The 19,301-nt window shown below is 47.4% G+C and overlaps 1 protein-coding gene across 2 annotated transcripts in view; it reads right to left on the bottom strand.

Annotated features, from left to right (window-relative positions):
• Nucleotides 1–1,163: 1,163 nt before the first annotated feature.
• The window catches only part of LOC140198792 (1-acyl-sn-glycerol-3-phosphate acyltransferase gamma-like), a 78,727-nt gene continuing 60,589 nt past the window's right edge, over nucleotides 1,164–19,301 (bottom strand). For both annotated transcript variants that reach the window (XM_072259824.1, XM_072259825.1), the window contains exons 7-9: nucleotides 18,501–18,576; nucleotides 10,476–10,674; nucleotides 1,164–6,228 (exon numbers count right to left, since the gene is read on the bottom strand). In XM_072259824.1, coding sequence (XP_072115925.1) covers nucleotides 6,140–6,228; nucleotides 10,476–10,674; nucleotides 18,501–18,576 — 364 coding nt within the window. In that variant the 3' untranslated portion in view covers nucleotides 1,164–6,139. The remainder of the gene's footprint in view (nucleotides 6,229–10,475; nucleotides 10,675–18,500; nucleotides 18,577–19,301) is intronic.

A 19,301-nucleotide genomic window follows, 5' to 3' on the forward strand; every position in this document is an offset into this window, starting at 1 on the left:
CCACTTCTGTGTAATGAACTGACCTGTATGAACAGTATGCAAGACAAGCTTTTCACTGGATTTCAATGTGTGACAATAATAAACCAACTCTAATTTTGGCCCAACTAGCTAGGCCCTTCATGCCCCCGCCCCATGTACCTGTCCAAGTGCTTTTAAATGCACCGGCCTCAACCACCTGCTCTAGCAGCTTGTTCCACATACTCACCAGTATCTGGGTGAAAATGTTGCCCCTTTGAAATCTTTCCCCTCTGTCCCCAGTTTTGGACTCTGCTATCCTGGGGAAAGACCATTGCCATCCATCATATCTACACTATTCAGTTTTAAACACTTCGGTAACTTTGCCCTTCATTCTCCTACACTCCAAGGAATGAAGACCCAGCATGGCCGGCTTCCCCCTATAACTCAGGCCCTCTCTGACAGGAAACATCCTCAAATCTTTCCTTCACTCTTGCCAGTTTCACCATGATTTACCTATAAACAGGGTGATCAAAACTGCAGACGTCTCCAAGTGTGTCCTCACCAACATCTTATACAATAGCAGCATAATGTCCCAATTCCTACACGCAGTGTTCTGACTGATGAAATGCCAAACATCTTCACTACACTCTGTGTAAACAGTACCTACCTCTGACACATACTTTCTTCATATCACCTTCAATTATGTCCCCTTGTAGTAGCCATTTCTGCCCTGGGGAAGTTACTGGCTGTCCACTCCATCCACGCCTTTTATCACCTCTCATCCTCCTTCACTTCACAGGAGAAAAAAACCTGGTTCACTCAACGTATCTTCATCAGACATGTTCTCTAACCCAAGCAGCATCCCAGTAAATCTCCTGTGCTTCCTCTCTAAAGCTTCCATACTCTTTGACAAATGAGGCGACCAGAACCGAACACAATACTCCAGGTGTGGAACAAATATGAAAACCTCTTTCTTCAGCTGAGAGCACCAAAGGAGGAAGTCAGTTATTAACATCATGAAGGGGTTGGACGACATGCTGTTGTCCATATCAGAGCTGCTCAGGCAGAGATAATTGAGAGTTCCCGGTTCCTCAGTGTAAATACCACCCACCTTTCATGACCAGTGCACCACCCTCTATGCCTGTCCCATGTCCCCCCACCTCGTGTCGGGAGTGAACCCACAGCAGCAGACCTGAGTCGGGGGAAAGAATGAAATCATTTATTCCTTTATTCTGAAATGCAGGATGGACGCGACAGGCGCCCACGGTCCCGAGAACCGCGGCGTGGTTTATCCGCTACAAGTGCGGCATTCCCTGAAGTCCTTGTGTTAAGTGCATGATACCGTCGGACATGCAGAGATGGGAAGAAGCAGGGGATCAGTAGTGGAAGACTGGAAAGGAATTGCCACGTCTTGCCGTACAACAGATCAGTCCCCATCTACAGCCCCAAAGCCCAGAACATACAAATCAGCACAGCCCTAAAGTACTTACAATGGTAAGAAGAGCATTTGATGGCTCTGGGCCTGTACTCCAGAGAGTTCAGAAGAATGAAGGGGAAACTTATGGTAAACCTGCTGATTATTGAAAGGCCGAGATAGAGTGGATGTGGAGAGATGTTTCCGACAATGGGGAAGTATAGGACGAGAGGGCACAGCCTCAGAACACGCAGGCATCCATTTAAAAGACATGAGAAGAAATTTCTTTAGTCAGAGGGTGGTGAATCTGTGGAATTCATCACCACAGATGGGTGTGGAGGCTAAATCATTGGATATATTTAAAGCAGAGGTTGATAGGTTCATGATAAGTCAGGGTGTCAATGGTTACGGGGAGAAGGATACTAAATCAGCCATGATGGAATGGCGGAGCAGACTTGATGGGCCAAATGGCCTAATTGTGCTCCTATGTCTTCTGTTCACCTCAGGCAGAGTGGGCTCACCGTTACCTTCAGAGGGGCATGTAACCCAGAGGAACTGGTGTGGGTGATGGTGATAAAGACCACTTCACATCGAGTGATACCAACCCTGATGCAGTGCTGGGTGGAACAGACATCTCCCTCAGCCCAAAGGGTTGGAAGCCTGTCACCTGTCTGCATGGATCTACCCACAGCCCACGTTTACCAGTTATCGTACTCCTTTATTGAAATGAACTACCATATTATAAAAACAATCATGTCAATGCTTTCAGTAAATTATTTGTTTACAGAGGGGAGGGATGCCAATGCAGAATAAATATTTTGTCATTAAAGGCTCTAGAAATAGATCATATTCTGTATGGGGGCAGGAACAGTTAGTTACAGAGTGAAGCTCCCTCCACACTGTCCCATCACACACTCCCGGGGCAGGAACAGTTAGGTACGGAGTGAAGCTCCCTCCACACTGTCCCATCACACACTCCCAGGGCAGGAACAGTTAGTTACAGAGTGAAGCTCCCTCCACACTGTCCCATCACACACTCATAGGGCAGGGACAGTTAGATACAGAGTGAAGCTCCCTCCACACTGTCCCATCACACACTCCCAGGACAGGGACAGTTACATACAGAGTGAAGCTCCCTCCACACTGTCCCATCACACACTTCCAGGACAGGGACAGTTAGATACAGAGTGAAGCTCCCTCCACACTGTCCCATCACACACTCCCAGGTCAGGAACAGTTAGATACAGAGTGAAGCTCCCTCCACACTGTCCCATCACACACTCATAGGGCAGGGACAGTTAGATACAGAGTGAAGCTCCCTCTACACTGTCCCTTCACACACTCCCAGGACAGGGACAGTTAGTTACAGAGTGAAGCTCCCTCTACACTGTCCCATCACACACTCCCAGGCAGGGACAGTTAGATACGGAGTGAAGCTCCCTCCACACTGTCCCATCACACACTCCCAGGACAGGGACAGTTCGACACAGAGTGAAGCTCCCTCTGCGTAGGCTCAGTTTCTAATGAGGAATGTTCCTATTCTCTTGTCTGTCACTCTGGTCTGATTGAGAGTGTCCATACCCCATTCTCAGTCCAGTATCTTTCACAAAATCACCATGAACCATTTGCAAGATGTCCATAGTCAAGTAGAGGTTGCTTCGCTCCCTCAGCCAGCATTGCTCCTCCTGTGGCTTCACTCCCCCCTCCCCCGGTGATCAATCTAACACTGGACCTTTTATTTTGAACTGGTTCTTTCCAAAAATTACCCCGTGTTTAAGTGAGGATGTGGTCAGCGTGCTGGCAAGAATGGAAGGAGGGAAGGGGCAAGGGAGAGAAAAGAGTCACGTTTGGGTGTGGGAGGGAGGAGTGCAATGGTTTGATCCAGGGAAGGGACGAGTGGGTAGAGGAGGCGGCTCTCATTGTGGGCCCTCAGTATCTGTACTCTCAGGGGTTGGAGGGGTGGGAGAGGTAACGAGTGCAGCAGTTGGGAGCTGGGATCCACGGCACCCTCACTCGCAGACCAGTGGCAGGACAGGCAAGGCAGAAACAGGGCGAACCACACAACATTCCCAGCAGGAAGCAGTGCAGACCATTCTCGGAGTGCTCCTACTGGAACGGAACAACAGGAACGTGGGTGTGGGAGTGGACTCTGTGTGAACCTCCCCGGCACTGCCCTGTCTGCTGGTTACAGGGATGGGGATAAATTAGTAATGAACTCTGTTGTCCCTGCAACCAGATCTCCTTTAGGTGGAGGCTACACCTACTTGCTGCTGGGTGGGTCAGCAGGGAGATAAACTGTTATTTCAAGTTATGGAGTTTCCAAAAGAGTTAACACTGCAATGCACTGCACACTCAGATGAAACACTGAAAACCATGTCTTCAGTACGCTGCTAACAGTGTGCTGTCAACAGGCAGATGTTCACCGTGTTCGCTGTAATATCTCATGCAGTCAGAGGGTTGACGTGGATTTTATTGCATCCGACAGGTTTGTCCAGACTGCGCTGGCCCTGCAGAGGTTAGAAGGACCCGGGGAACCCAGGCAGGGGTTTAATTCCACACTGTCACAGTGAGCAGATCTATAGTACAGCACATAACTCCCCCATCCACCTGTGCACAGGGTCCCACTGAGACTTGGTCAAATGGAGGGCACAGATCCTCATCTGTAAACAGAATGGCCGAGACTTCCCAATCACCGTGGTGTCAGACCCAGCTTTCACACACAGACACCGACCTGTACCAGGAACAGTCACACACGCACATACACACCGACCTGTACCAGGGACAGTCACACATGCACATACACACCGACCTGTACCAGGGACAGTCACACACGCACATACACACCGACCTGTACCAGGGACAGTCACACACGCGCATACACACCGACCCGTAACAGGGACAGCCACACACACAGACACCGACCTGTACCATGGATGGTCTCTCTCTCTCTCTCACACACACACACACACACACACACACGTACAGACCCTTACCGGGGACATTCACACACACTGACCCTCACCAGGGACGGTGTCTCTCTCTCTCTCTCTCTCACACAAACACATACACTCACTGACCCTTACTGGGGACGTACACACACACACACACACACACACACTGACCCTTACCGGGGATGTTCACATACAACCCATACCAGGACAGTCAGTCAGACACACACACACCAACCCTTACCGTGGACGTTCACATACGACCCATACCGGGACAGTCAGTCACACACACACACCGACCCTTACCGGGGACGTTCACACACAACCCATACCGGGACAGTCAGTCAGACAGACAGACACACACACACACACACACACACACACAGTAACTGGCGAGAACCAAGGTGTTTGTGTGTGATAAAGCCAGCCTAACCCCACAGAGACAATTCTATCATCGTATTGGGTCAGACCAAAGGTAGTTACATGATTTAACCAATACATACACCTCAGATCTGAGCATGAATCCAGGAAGAATCCCAGAACTAGAACAGGTAAATTGTAGAAGGGAGGATGGGGAGAGGAATAGAGAGGGGGTGGGGAGAGGGACAGAGGGAGATATAGAGAGAGGGGAGTTGAAGACAGATATGGGGAGGGGGTTGAAGACAGAGAAAGATATATAGAGAGGAGGGTTTTGAAGATATATGTGGATAGACAGAGAAGGGTTTGAAAGAGGTGGAGAGGGAGGAGATATCACAAAGAGGGAAGACAGATGGACTTTTAAAGAGACATGGAGAAAGGGAAGAACAGCAAGAGAGGGGTGGGGAGGAGCCAATTTGAGAGAAAGACAAAGAAAGGGAAAGAGAAGGGGTGAGGGAAGGTGTGAAAGAGAGAGGATAAGAAAGAAAATGAAAAGAGCAAAAGGGGAAATACTGAGAGAAAGGGATTTCCTGCTACCCTAATGGACGGGGGGGGGTGGAGGAAGGAGGGAGAAGAGGAAGGGGAGGGATGGATTTCCTGCTGCACTCATGGACGGGTGGGTGGAAGAGGGGGGGGGATGGATTTCCTGCTGCACTCATGGACAGAGATGGAGGGGAAGAGGAAGGGGAAGGATGGATTCCCTGCTGCACTCATGGACGGCGGGGGGTGGTGAGGGAGAAGAGGAACGGGAGGGATGGATTCCCTGCTGCACTCATGGACAGAGATGGAGGGGAAGAGGAAGGGGAAGGATGGATTCCCTGCTGCACTCATGGACGGCGGGGGGTGGTGAGGGGGAAGAGGAACGGGAGGGATGGATTCCCTGCTGCACTCATGGACGGTAGGGGGAGGTTGGGGAATGGATTTCCTGCTGCACTCATGGACAGAGGTGGTGAGGAAGAGAAAGGAGAGGGATGGATTCCCTGCTACCCTAACAGACGGTGGGGTGGGGGGGGGGGTTGGGGAATGGATTTCCCGCTGCACTCATGGACAGAGGTTGACGTCCACTACAAGCTGGTCTTCGAGCTCAGCCTTTGGTTAATCCCAGTTGCCAATATGTGGAGGTAGGGGTGCAGAGCTGACTGACGCTGGGGAAGTGGGGAGGAAGAGATGAACTCCAGCCAGGAGAAGTGTGGGGAGGGCATGGACGAGCCTAGGTTTGACGGGGTGTAGGGATGGTGGGCTGAGAGTGGACTGTGTGGTCCAGGGTGGTCACTCTCCATCGGCAGACCGTGGAATGGCTGGTTCTTGGCTCCTGTTGCTAGTTAGTTACTGTAGGTGGAGGAGAGTGGAACATTCCCAGAGTCACAGAGTTATCTCGGTAAATAGGTGTCTGTTAACGTCTCTATATTGCCTTCTTGAATTCCTGGTTTCCATAGCTTGAACCTTTTCCGATCTCCGTCACTCCGATCAGCCGTCGCACACAAAATGAGGCTGTGAAACAGTGAAAAGGGATAATTTTACACACAACAGTACAGAACAGCACTTCTACACTGAACACTACCCAAACTGTCACAGCAGTGTAGTGGTTAGCGCCATGCTATTACAGCTTGGAGTGTCAGGGTTCAATTCCGGAGCCCTCGCAGTACGTTCGTACAGTTTCTCCCGTGAGCATGTGGGTTTCCTCCAGGTGCTCTGGTTTCCTCCCACAGTCCAAACATGTACGGTTAGTGGGTTAATTGGTCACTTAAATTGTCCTGTGATTAGGCTAGGGTTAATCCTGGGGTTGCTGGGCTGTGTGAATCATTGGTCCGCACTGCATCTCTAAATAAATAAATTTAACTAAATCCCTTCTGCCTGTATATGACCTATTATCCGTCTATTCCTGGCATATTCATGTGTCTGTCTAAAAGCCTCTCAAACACCACTGTCATATCTGCTTCCAGACACCCACCACTCTGTGTGAGAAAATAACCTGCTTCACTCATCTCCTTTAAACTCTCCCCATCTTACTTTACACGCACGTCCTCCAGTACTTGATACTTATATCCTGGGGAGAAAAGATTCTGTCTGTGGATATTCTCTCCTCCCTCCCATTGGGCATAAGATACAAAAGCCTCAAAGAGCACATGCTACGAGGCTCAAGGATAGCTTCTACCCATCTTTAATAAGATTATTAAACAGTCCCTTCGTACGGTAAGATGGACACTTGGCCTCGCAATCTGCTTCATCTCGCAGCTCACTGTCTACCTGCACTGCACTTTCTCTGCAGATCGAAGAGTGATCCCTTAAAGATGCCACGCAAGTCAACGTGCTGTGCTGTCTGGTATGTTGGACTTCATTAGTCAGGGGATTGCATTCAAGAGCCAGGAGGTAATGTAAAACTCTGGTTACACCACACGTGGAATATTGTGTTCATTTCTGGTCCCCACATCATAGGAAGGATGTGGAGGCTTCAGAGGGTGCAGAGGAGATTTACCAGGATGCTGCCTGGATTAGACAGCATGCCATATGAGGATAGGTTGAGTGAGCTGGGTCTTTTCTCTTGGAGTGAATGAGAATGGGAGGTGACTTGACAGAGGTGTACAAGATGGTAAGAGGCACAAATGGAGTGGAAAGCCAGAGATTTTTCCCTCTCAAGGTGGAAATGACTACTATGGGGGAGGGGGTCATTTTAAGGTGATTGGAGTGAAGTATAGGGGGGAATGTCAGAGGCAAGTGTATATATATTTTGTGCCCTGCATTGGTGATGGTAGAGGCAGATAAATTAAGGACACTTAAGAGACTGTTGGATAGGTACATGGATGAAAGAAAAAAGGGCTAAGTTGGAGGGAAGGGTTAGATGTAGGTGTTCTATGTAATGATTTGATCTGTATGGACAACTTTTCACTATGCCTTGGTACATGTGATGGTAATAACAAATTTCTCAAGTTTATAAACCTCTATAAGATCACCCCTTGGCCTCCTTCACTCCAGAGAAAACAGTCCCAGCCTGTCCAGTCTCTCCTAATAAGCCAAGCCCTCCAGTCTAGAACTGCGGTCTACTGTTGAGATAAATCCTTGGATAAGACCATATGGTCTATCTCCTGAAAAAGGACAAACATTTCATCCTGGTTCTTGACTTCTGAACTTCACATTGATGATGCACCTTGACCGGTTTTACTACAACCTCATCGTCAGTCTGTACAAGCTCTAGCTTTGAGAGCCAATGCACTCAGTCTGTCGGACAACCCGCTGTTCGTCCAGGACCTCCCACCACTCACTTGCTGCTTTACTTGCTGAGCTTGAGACCCTAAACCTTTGGGTAAATTCCTCTCCACCTCCAGTGAACATATTCGCAGGAGGTATTCTCATCTTTGCCATGGGGCATTAATCTCAACAAATGAATGAGGGGAGATCTTATAGAGGTACACAAAATTTTGAGGGGTATAGATAGGGCAAAAGGTAAGACAACAACTGGAGGTCATGGGTTAAGGGTGAAAGGTGAAATGTTTACAGGGAACATGAGGGGGAACTTCTTCACTCAGAGGGTGGTGAGAGTGTGGAACAAGCTGCCTGTGGAAGTGGTGGATATGGATTCGATCGCAGCAGTTAAGAGAAGTTTGGATACGTACATGGATAGCAGGGGTATGGAGGGTCTTGGTCCCGGTGCAGGTCAATGGGTGTAGGCAGCTTAACAGTTCAGCATGGACTAGACGGGCTGAAGGGGCTGTTTCTCTGCACACTTGGAGTATTGTGTGCAGTTTTGGGCTCCTTATTTTAGAAAGTATATACTGACATTGGAAAGGGTTCAGAGAAGATTCACGAGAATGATTCCAGGAATGAAAGGGTTACCATATGAGGAACGTCTGGCAGCTCTTGGGCTGTATTCCCTGGAGTTCAGGAGAATGAGGGGGGTTCTCATAGAAACATTCCGAATGTTAAAAGGCCTGAAGAGATTAGATATGGCAAAGTTATTTCCCATGGTAGGGGATTCTAGGACAAGAGGGCACGACTTCAGGATTGAAGGACATCCACTTAGAACTGAGATGTGGAGAAATTACTTTAGTCAGAGGGTGGTAAATCTGTGGAATTTGTTGCTATGAGTGGCTTGGAGGCCAAGTCATTGGGTGCATTTAAGACAGGGATAGACAGGTTCTTGATTAGCCAGGGCATCAAAGGGTAGGGGGTGAAGGCAGGGGAGTGGGGATGACTGGAAGAACTGGATCAGCCCATGATTGAATGGCAGAGCAGACTCGATGGGCTGAACGGCCTACTTCTGCTCCTATATCTTATGATCTTATAATTTTAACTGACACTTTGCACTATAATGGACTTTTGTACGAACTGACTCCTTCTTGTTTATATTTACCCAGTGAGTGCTGTATATTTGATGCTCTGTGCCTCAGATGCTGCTGCAAATAGGTTTTCATTACACCCGTGCAGACGTGCACTTGTGCAAATGACAATCAACTCATCTCCGTGTTACCCATGTAACAATCTCCCATTTCATATGAACATAGAACAGTACAAAACAGTACAAGCCCCTCAGCCCACGAGGTGCCAACCTTTTAACTGATTCCCATTGACAGTATTCAATGACTTTGCTTCTACAGTACTGTGGAAAACTCAAGAGTTACGATGCTTGGAGAAGAAATTTCCCCTCATCACTGTTTGAAACTGGGCCTTCCCCTTGCCCTGAGAGAGGGGGTGCAAGGAATGCCCTGCTAGGGCTGGTGTCGAGCAGGGACTTTCACCAAACCTCGGTTAATGGCAAGACCTCATGGCATAAAAAGTCTGGGAACCCCTGGTGGGAGAGGCAGATACATTAGGGGCAAAGATAGGCACATGGATGATAGAAAAATGGAGGGGAGGGCTGAATGGGAGGGAAGGGCTAGATTGATCTTGGAGTAGGTTATAGCGCCAGAACATTGTCGGCTGAGGCGCCTGTACTGCGCTCCACTGTTCTATTTTCTATGTTCTCTATCAAATTGTAACTTATAGTAATATGTTATGTATTGCACTGCATTGGTTTCTCAGGGTTGTTACAGCTGGGGGGGGGGGCAGGGGTAGTGCTGACAAGCTCCCACTGCCTATTAGATGCTCCCAATGCTCCCAATGGCAGGTATCTCAAACAGCCTCTCACCCAAATCCAGCTCCTGGCCTTCACATGTGGCTTAGCTACTAAGCTCGGTGGAACCATTTCTACTGACAGCAGAAGGGGCAAAGGCGGGTTAGTGGTGCCTTAAAACCAGTCACTTCAGGCAGATGGGGCCCCACAGCCGCGGTTGGCAGCTCATTTAGAAGGAAAACTCTGATCTCCAACTTCCCCTGCCTTGTGGCTATACCCACTCATGGAGAAAGGCTTCGGGAGTAAATCCCAAAGAAAAATTTGGAGCTGGAATCCCTTAGGCAGTCCTACGTTGAGTTTACACTGACCGGCAACTCCTGTGTTGCCTCCGGTGCCAAACTGCATTGGTTTCTGCCGTTCCTTTGGATACATTAGCAGCATGGAGAGGGGAAGCCCTCTACCTGGGCAACAGCTTGCTCTCCGTATCGTCCTGCCCTGGCTTGTGTATGACAGCTAGGATGCAAACCCCAGTGTCGACACTGATCAGTGGAGGGCCTGTGCCAATGACCGGCACTGCTGCTGTAAAGCAATACATTTCATGGCATAAACCCAATTCTGATCCACACATGCTCCCCTTCCCGCACCAGCCCACGGGCAGCGTCCACCCCCGGGAGAGTACTGAGGAGCCTACCTGCACCCACAAGCAGCAGGAACGAGCAGATTAGGACCGGGGACCCGCTGACAAACACTCCGACCGTGAAGCTGAACAACGGCGTCAGCAGTACCACCACCCAGAAGAGCCAGTTAAGGAAGGGCCACGGCCGGCGGCCGGGCTGAATCCGTTGTCCGGGAAACGTGCCTTCCTTGTTGTATTGCTCCTGCAGAGCGTCCTGTGAATCCAGAAGCAAGCAAGCCCATTAAACTGGCAATACTAGAAAGGCTCACCAGCAGCTTTTACAGATGCACTTTAATGTACTGGTAATATTGTAATCAGAGTATCCTAACTGGTTGAATCAATGCCCAGGAATGGAAAAGTCTCCCGAAAGTGGTGGAAACAGCCCAGTCCATCACAGGCAAAGCTCTCGTCACCATTAAGCACATTTACATGGAAACTACCACAAGAAAGCAACATCCAACATCAAAGACCCTCACCATTCAGACTATGCCCTCTACTCACAACTATCAGGCAGGACCCACGCTTTGAAAAGGAGATTAAAACTACACCTGTGTAAACCTCTGCAGCATCTGCCGACCCTGTGATCTCTGTCCCAGAGGGTGACGTCAGAACATCTTTCAAGAGGGCGGATCCTCACACGATATCAGACCCTGATGGTGTACCTGGTAAGGCTCTGAAAACCTGTGCCAACCAACTGGTGGGAGTGCTGAAGGACAGCTTCGAACCTCTCGCTGCTGCAGTCAGAGGTGCCTAAGAAGAGCAGGGTGAGCTACCTCAATGACTGTCCCTTAGCCACACTCACATCAACTATGATGAAGTGCTTTGAGAAGTTGGTCATGGCCAGAATCGACTCCTGCCTAAGCAAAGGCCTGATCTATCACTGCAATAGGTCTACAACAGATGTAATCTCACTTGCTCTCCATTCTACCTCGGACTATTTGGACAATAGCATACCTATGTCAGGCTGCTTTTATTGATTATAGGTCAGTGTTCAACATAACCATAACCTCAATCAATAAGCATCAAAACCCAGGCCTCCGAACCTCCCTCTGCAGCTGGATTCTTGACTTCCTTACTGGGAGACCACAGTCTGCGCGGACTGGAGATAACACCTCCTCCTCACTGATGACCAACACTGGTGCACCTCATGGATGCGTGCTTAGCCCACTGCTCTACTTTCTCTACACCCATGACTCCACAACTAGGTACGGTTCAAATGCCATCTATAAATGTGCGGATGATACAACCATTGTTGACAGAATCTCAGATAGTGATGAGGTGATGTATAGAAGTGAGATATATCAACTTGCATTGAGTTGTATCATAGCAACAACCTCGCACTCAATGTCAGTAAGACCAAAGAATTGATTGTGGACTTCAGGAAGAGTAAGACGAGGGAACATGAACTAGTCCTCAGAGGGATCAGTGAAAAGGGGGAGTAGTTTCAAGTTACTGGGCATTAACATCTCTGAACTTCTATCCAGGGCCCAACATATTGATGCAATTACAAAGCAGGCACGACAGTGACTATATTTCATTAGGAATTTGAGAAGTATTGGTACATCAACACAGACTCTCTCAAATTTCTATAGATGTACTGTGGAGAGCATTCTAACTGGTTTCATCACTGTCTGTGATGGAGGGGCCACTGCATGTGATCAGAAAAAGCTGAAGGAAGTTGTAAACTCTGCCAGCTCCACTATGGACACTAGCCATGCCTAAACACAGGACATCTTCAAAAGACCATGCTTAAAAAGGCAGCATCCATCATGTAGGATCCCAGCACCCAGGACATGCCCTCTTCTTATTGATACCATCCAAGTGGTGATACAGGAACCTGAAGACACACACACACACACACACACTCAATGTCTCAGGAACAGCTTCTTTCTTGCCACCATCAGATTTCTGAATGGACAATGAACTCATGAACACTACCTCACCTTTCCCCCCTCTCTTTAAGTACAAACCCCATTTCCAGAAAAGTTGGGATATTTTCCAAAATGCAATAAAAACAAAAATCTGTGATATGTTAATTCAGGTGAACCTTTATTTAACTGACAAAAATACAGAGAAAAGATTTTCAATAGTTTTACTGACCAACTTAATTGTATTTTCTAAATATACACAAATTTAGAATTTGATGACTGCAACATACTCAACAAAAGTTGGGACAGAGTTAAAATAAGATTGAAAAGTGCACAGAATATTCAAGTGACACCGGTTTGGAAGACTCCACATTAAGCAGGCTAATTGGCAGCAGGTGAGGTATCATGACTGGGTATAAAAGTAGCGTCCATCAAAGGCTCAGTCTTTGCAAGCAAGGATGGGTCGTGGCTCACCCCTTTGTGCCAAAATTCGTGAGAGAATTGTTAGTCAGTTCAAAAGGAACATTTCTCAATGCAAGATTGCAGAGAATTTAGGTCTTTCAACATCTACAGTACATAATATTGTGAAAGGTTTCAGAGAATTCAGAGACATCTCAGTGCGTAAAGGGCAAGGTCGGAAACTACTGTTGAATGCGCGTGATCTTCGAGCCCTCAGGCAGCACTGCCTAAGAAACCGTCATGCTACTGTGACAATTATAGCCGCTTGGGAGTACTTCGGAAAACCACTGTCACTCAACACAGTCCGTCGCTGCATCCAGAAATGCAACTTGAAACTATTACGCAAGGAGGAAGCCATACATCAACTCTATGCAGAAATGCCAGCGAGTTCTCTGGGCCCAAACTCATCTCAGATGGACCGAAAGACTGTGGAACCGTGTGCTGTGGTCAGATGAGTCCACATTTCAGCTAAAACTGGCGTCGAGTTCTTCGTGCCAAAGATGAAAACGACCATCCAGATTGTTATCAGCGAAAGGTGCAAAAGCCAGCATCTGTGATGGTATGGGGGTGCATCAGTGCCCATGGCATGGGTGAGTTGCATGTATGTGAAGGTACCATTGACTCTGAGGCGTATATTAGGATTTTAGAGAGACATATGTTGCCATCAAGGCGACGTCTCTTCCCGGGACGTCCATGCTTATTTCAGCAGGACAATGCCAGACCACACTCTGCACGGGCTACAACAGCGTGGCTTTGCAGACACAGAGTGCGTGTGCTTGACTGGCCTGTTGCCAGTCCAGATCTATCTCCTATTGAAAATGTATGGCGCATCATGAAGAGGAGAATCAGACAACGGAGACCACGGACTGTTGAGCAGCTGAAGTCTTGTATCAAGCAAGAATGGACAAAATTTCCAATTGCAAATCTACTACAGTTAGTATCCTCAGTTCCAAAACGATTAAAAAGTGTTATTAAAAGGAAAGGTGATGTAACACAATGGTAAACATGCCTCAATTTGTGTATGTTTACAAAATACAATTAAGTTGGTCAGTAAAACTATTGAAAATCTTTTCTTTGTACTTTTGTCAGTTAAATAAAGGTTCACGTGAATTAACATATCACAGATTTTTGTTTTTTTTTTGCATTTTGGAAAATATCCTAACCTTTCTGGAAATGGGGTTTGTATATGCAAACACACATTCACATATAAACAGACGCATAAATAATGTGCATGTGTATACAGTATGCTTATATACACAAATAGTATATTTACATTATATACACATATATACACACATTCACTGTAATTTATAGTTTATTATAGATTGCATTGTACTGCTGCCGCAAAACAATCAACTATTAAACCAGCGATATAAAACCAGATTCTGATTCTGAAACACCTGGGGTCCCACAGCACCAGGTCAGGAGCAGTAATCAGGCTCCTGAACCAGTGTGGATAACTTCACCCAGCTCAACGCTGAACTGATTCCAAAACCGGACTCACTCTATAGCTCGCGTTCTCCATATTACTTATTTGCACAAGTTGCCTTCTTTTGCACATTGGTGTTTGTCGGTTTTTGTTTATGTACAATTTTTTATAAATTCTATTGCATTTCTTCATTGTCCTGTGAATGTCCACAAGAAAATAAATCTCAGGGTAGATGGTAACCTACACGTACTTTGTTGGTAAATTTTACTTTGAACTTTGAGCTGCTCGAAGAGACTAGGTATGTCAAAGACAAGCATGTTTCTACAGAGGAAAGCATTCTGTCTGGTTGCATCGTGATCTGGTATCGAGGGCCACTGCAGAGGACTGGGAAAACCCACACGGGGCTGTAGACTCATTCATTCCACCATGGGCATTAGCCTCCCTAGCAGCCAGGACACCTTCAGGAGGCTGTGCTTCAAGGCGGCAGCATCCATCGCCAAGAACCCCCACCATTCAGCAGATGCCCCCTTCTCATTGTTGTGATCAGGGAGGAGGTGCACAGGCCTGAAGATCCCATACGCAATCATTTAGAGACAGTTTCTTCCCCTTTGCCATCAGATTTCTGAACAGTCCGTGAACTCTAGCTCACTATTTCTTCCCATTTGTATTATTCACTGTATTTTGTAAGTTATCGTAACTTTATGTCTTTGCACTGTACTGCTGCCAGGAAACAAGACTGCGATTCTGAGAGTTTGCGGAGGAGCGGAGAAAACTGTCCCTTAGTACCATTACAGCAATTCGCATTCCCGAGAGACATGAAGCCAGAATAAAGAAGAAGCCAAATTAGGAAACTCAGGTTGGTGTTGGATCGCAAGAGAGGGAATTTGTTGAATGCTTACAAGAGGGCTTTTTAGAGCAGCTTGTGCACGAGCCTTCTCAGGGAAAGGCCAACTTAGATTGAGTGTTGTGTAATAACTCAGATCTTATTAGGGAGCTTAATGTAAAGGAACCCTAAGGAGACAGTGATCATGACGTGCTTGAAATCATACTGCAATTTGAGAGGGAGAAGCGTAACTCACATGTATCAGTATCACAATGGAATAAAGGGAATTACAAAGGCATAAAAGAGGAATTTGCACAGGTGGATTGGAGGAGGATACTGGTGGGGATGAAGGCAGTGCAGAGATGGCTGAAGTTTCTGGGAATAGTTCACAAGGCACAAGATAGATATGCCCCATAGAAGTAGTTCTCAAATGACAGGGGTAGGCAATCGTGGCTGACAAGGGAAGTTAAGGACTACATAAAAGCCAAGAAAAGGGCATACAAGGCAGCAAAAGTGAGTGGGAAGTTAGATGATTGGGAAGCTTTAAAAATCCAATAAACTGCAACTAAAAAAGCTAGAAGGGAAAAGATGAAATATGAGGGCAAACTAGCCAATAATATGAAGTAGGATACTAAATGTTTTTTTCAGTTATATAAGGAGTAAAAGAGAGGTGAGAGTTGATATTGGACCACTGGAAAATGACGTGGGTGAGGTATTAATGGGGAATAAACGGCAGATGAATTTAATAGGTACCTTACATCTGTCTTCACTGTGGAAGACATCAGCAGTGTCCCAGAGGTCCGTGACTATCAGGGAACAGAAGTGAGTGCCATTGCTATAACAAAGGAAATCGTGCTGGGCAAACTCAAAAGTCTTAAAGTGGATAAGTCACCTGGACCAGATGGACTACATCCCAGAGTCCTGCGAGGTTACTGAAGAGATAACAGATGCATTGCTCATGATCTTTCAAGAATCACTAGATTCTGGCATGGTCCCAGAAGATTGGAAAATTGTAAATGTTACTTCACTCTTTAAGAAGGGAGGAAGACAAAAGAAAGGAAATTATAGGCCTGTTAGCCTAACCTCAGCTGTTGAGAAAGTTGGAGTCTATTATTAAGGATGAGGTTTTGGATACTTGGAGACTAATGATAAAATAAGTTAAAGTCAGCATGGTTTCTGTAAAGGGCGATCTTGCCTGACAAATCTGTTAGAGTTCTTTGAGGAAGTAACAAGCAGGGTGGACAAAGGAGAGGCAGTGGATGTCATTTACTTGGGTTTTCGAAAGCACGTGATAAAGGTATCACATGAGGCTGCTTAACAAGATAAAATCCTATGGTGTTACAGGAAAGATACTGGCATGGATAGAGGAATGGCTGACAGGCAGGAGGCAGTTAGCGGGAATAAAGGGGGCCTTTTCTAGTTGTCTGCCAGTGACTAGTGGTATTCCTCAGGGGTCAGTATTGGGACCACTGCTTTTCATGTTGTTTGTCAGTGATTTGGATAATAGAATCGATCACTTTGTGGCAAAGTTTGTGGATGATACAGAGATAGGTATGGGGTAGGTAGTGCTGAGGAAGTAATGCACTGCAGCAGGACTTAGACAAATTGGAAGAATGGGCAAACAAAGTGGCAGATAGAATGTGTGTGTGTGTTCGTCCATCGTCAACGTCGATGAGGACCTCGACACCATTATTGATGGTGTCGAGACAAGCGCGTGACTTGGATTTAAGTGAGGGAGAGTTGCGCAGCGTCAGCCTCACTCTCTCTTCCCAATTCCCATCTGGATCCAGTGGCAAGACAGAATCGAGACGGCTGGAGATGGGACTAGGCACAGTGGATGACCAGGACGTCTTCTGTGTCTTGTCCTGCTCTACACGTTCCACGACGCTTGCAGAGACCGCCTTCTTGACAGTTGGACCTTCCATTGGTCTCGTCCACTCAATCCGCCAGAGTCTGTCTTCACATGCTGGGATAGACAACTCCCTATCTCACCGAGGGTTTGAGACCCGTCGGCTACCCTCACCTGGTTTAGCCGGCTTGTCAAAGCCGTTGCCCGGGGCGTGGCCGCTGTCGCATTTGGTAAAAGGAACAATAGTGTTATCAAAATGCGAAGAAAATTCAAACATCAGAGGTGCAGAGGGACTTAGGAGTCCTCGTGCAAGACTCCTCAAAGATCAATTTATAGGTTGAGTTTGTGATAATGAAGGCAAATGCAATGTTGGCATTTATTTCAAGAATAGAATATAAAAGCAAGGAGACAATGCTAAGCCTGTATAAGACACTAGTCAGGCCACACTTGAGTATTGTCAACAGTTTTGGGCCCCATATCTCAAAAAGGAGATTCAGAGGAGGTTCACGGGGATGATTCTGGAATGAAAGGGTTAACATACAAGCTCCATTTGGCAGCTTCGGGCCTGTACTCACTGGAATTTAGAAGAATGCATGGGGATCTCATTGAAACCTACCGAATGTTGAAAGGACTAGATAAGGTGGATGTGGAGAGGGTGTTTCCTCTGGTGGGGAGTATCCACAACTGGAGGGCACAGCCTCAAAACTGAGGAGCGACCTTTTAGAACAGAGGTAAGGAGGAATCTTCTTAGCCAGAGAGTAGTGAGTCTGTGGAATACTCTGCCACAGACTGCGGTGGAGGCCAAGTCCGTGGGTATATTTAAGGCGGAAGTTGATAATTTCCCTTCATCGCTCAGGGAATCAAAGGATACGGCGAGAAGGTAGGTGTATGGGGTTGAGTGGGATCCAGGATTGGCCATGATGGAATGGCGGAGCAGATTCGACGGGCTAAATGCTCCCATGTCTTATGGTCTACGTTGGGGGGACGGGGAGGGAGGAGTACAAACTGGCATGTGATAGGTGCAGCCTATGCCCTCCCACCTTCCCCCTCGCCTGGCCTTGCCAACTTGAGCTCCTCCCCTTCCACCACACCTCCTTATCCTCTCTTCTGCACCCTTTCTTTCTAGTCCTAAAAGGTCTTGGCCAAAAACGTCAACTGTTCATTTCCTCCAAAGATGATGCTGCTTGATCTGCTGAGTTCTTCCAGCATTTTGTGCGTGTTGCTCTGGATTTCCAGCATCTGCAGAACTGAGCAACACCCACAAGAAGTACGCTCGCACAGAGAAGCAACACTCTCATTCCTGCAACGATATTGTCACCTACTGCTAAAATCTCATCAGGAGCACGAACCACACTTGCCTCTGGGTTCCAGTGTTCGGGGTGGGGAGGGGGCAGGGGGAGAACATGAGAGAGGCAACCATTTCCCCAGGGGAGCTCAGTTCCTGTCCTCCAGCGAGGGTGGGGGCTACCCACACCCCACCCCCAAGTGAGGATTGGCAAAGGGGAAAATAACAACACACAGAGAAACAATCTGTGTTGATTGCCACTGGTGAGATCAAATGCCAGTGGTAGTTCAATTCACACGTCTCCTGGGAGCCGGGCCCGAGTCCTACCTTGTCCTGGTACAGTTTGTGCAGCCACGCAGCGCACTCCTTCTCGTCTTCGGGAATCTCTTCCAGAGGAAACCGCCTGTCCAACAAAGGGAAAACAGAAGATTAAAAGAGAGAAAATTAAGCTTTATTTGTCACATGTACATCAAAACATACAGTGAAATGTGGCATCCTTGTAACAACCAATGTGTTGAGGAGGGCATCCTGGAAGTCTGGGTGCAAGTTGTTGGAACAAGTAAGACTAACACTTCAGCACGGACTAGATAAGCCAAAGGGCCTGCTCTGTGCTGTATTTTTTGATGAGTTTAAGTGTCACTACGCTTCCGGTGCCAGCACAGGGTGAGAAGGTAGACTGGAGAGGGCAGACCGGCTTGACGTTCAAGGTCAAGGGGGCAGACCAGAATCAGGTTTAAGGGTGAGATAGTATTACCACTTGTACCGAGATACAGTGAAAAGTAATCACCAGTAATCTAGACGGCACGTTAGTGTAGAGGTTGGCATAACACAATTCAACTCCCACTGTTGTCCGTACAGAGTTTGAACAGTCTCCCTACGGCTGTATTATTTTCCTCCAGGTGCTCTGGTTTCCTCACACATTCCAGAGACGTACCTATTAGGGTTCGCGAGTGGAGGGCATGCTACGTTGGTGTCAGAGGCAGGGTGATACTTGTAGGATGTCCCCAGCACATCTTTGGACTGTGTTGGCAGTTGACACAAACAATGCATTTCACTGAATATCTCAATGTACTCTCAGTGGCCACTCTATTAGGTACACAGCGACCCGAGTTCAATTCCCACCACTGT

The sequence above is a fragment of the Mobula birostris genome, chromosome 6, assembly GCF_030028105.1.
Source record: "Mobula birostris isolate sMobBir1 chromosome 6, sMobBir1.hap1, whole genome shotgun sequence".
Classification (NCBI taxonomy): Eukaryota; Metazoa; Chordata; class Chondrichthyes; order Myliobatiformes; family Myliobatidae; genus Mobula; species Mobula birostris.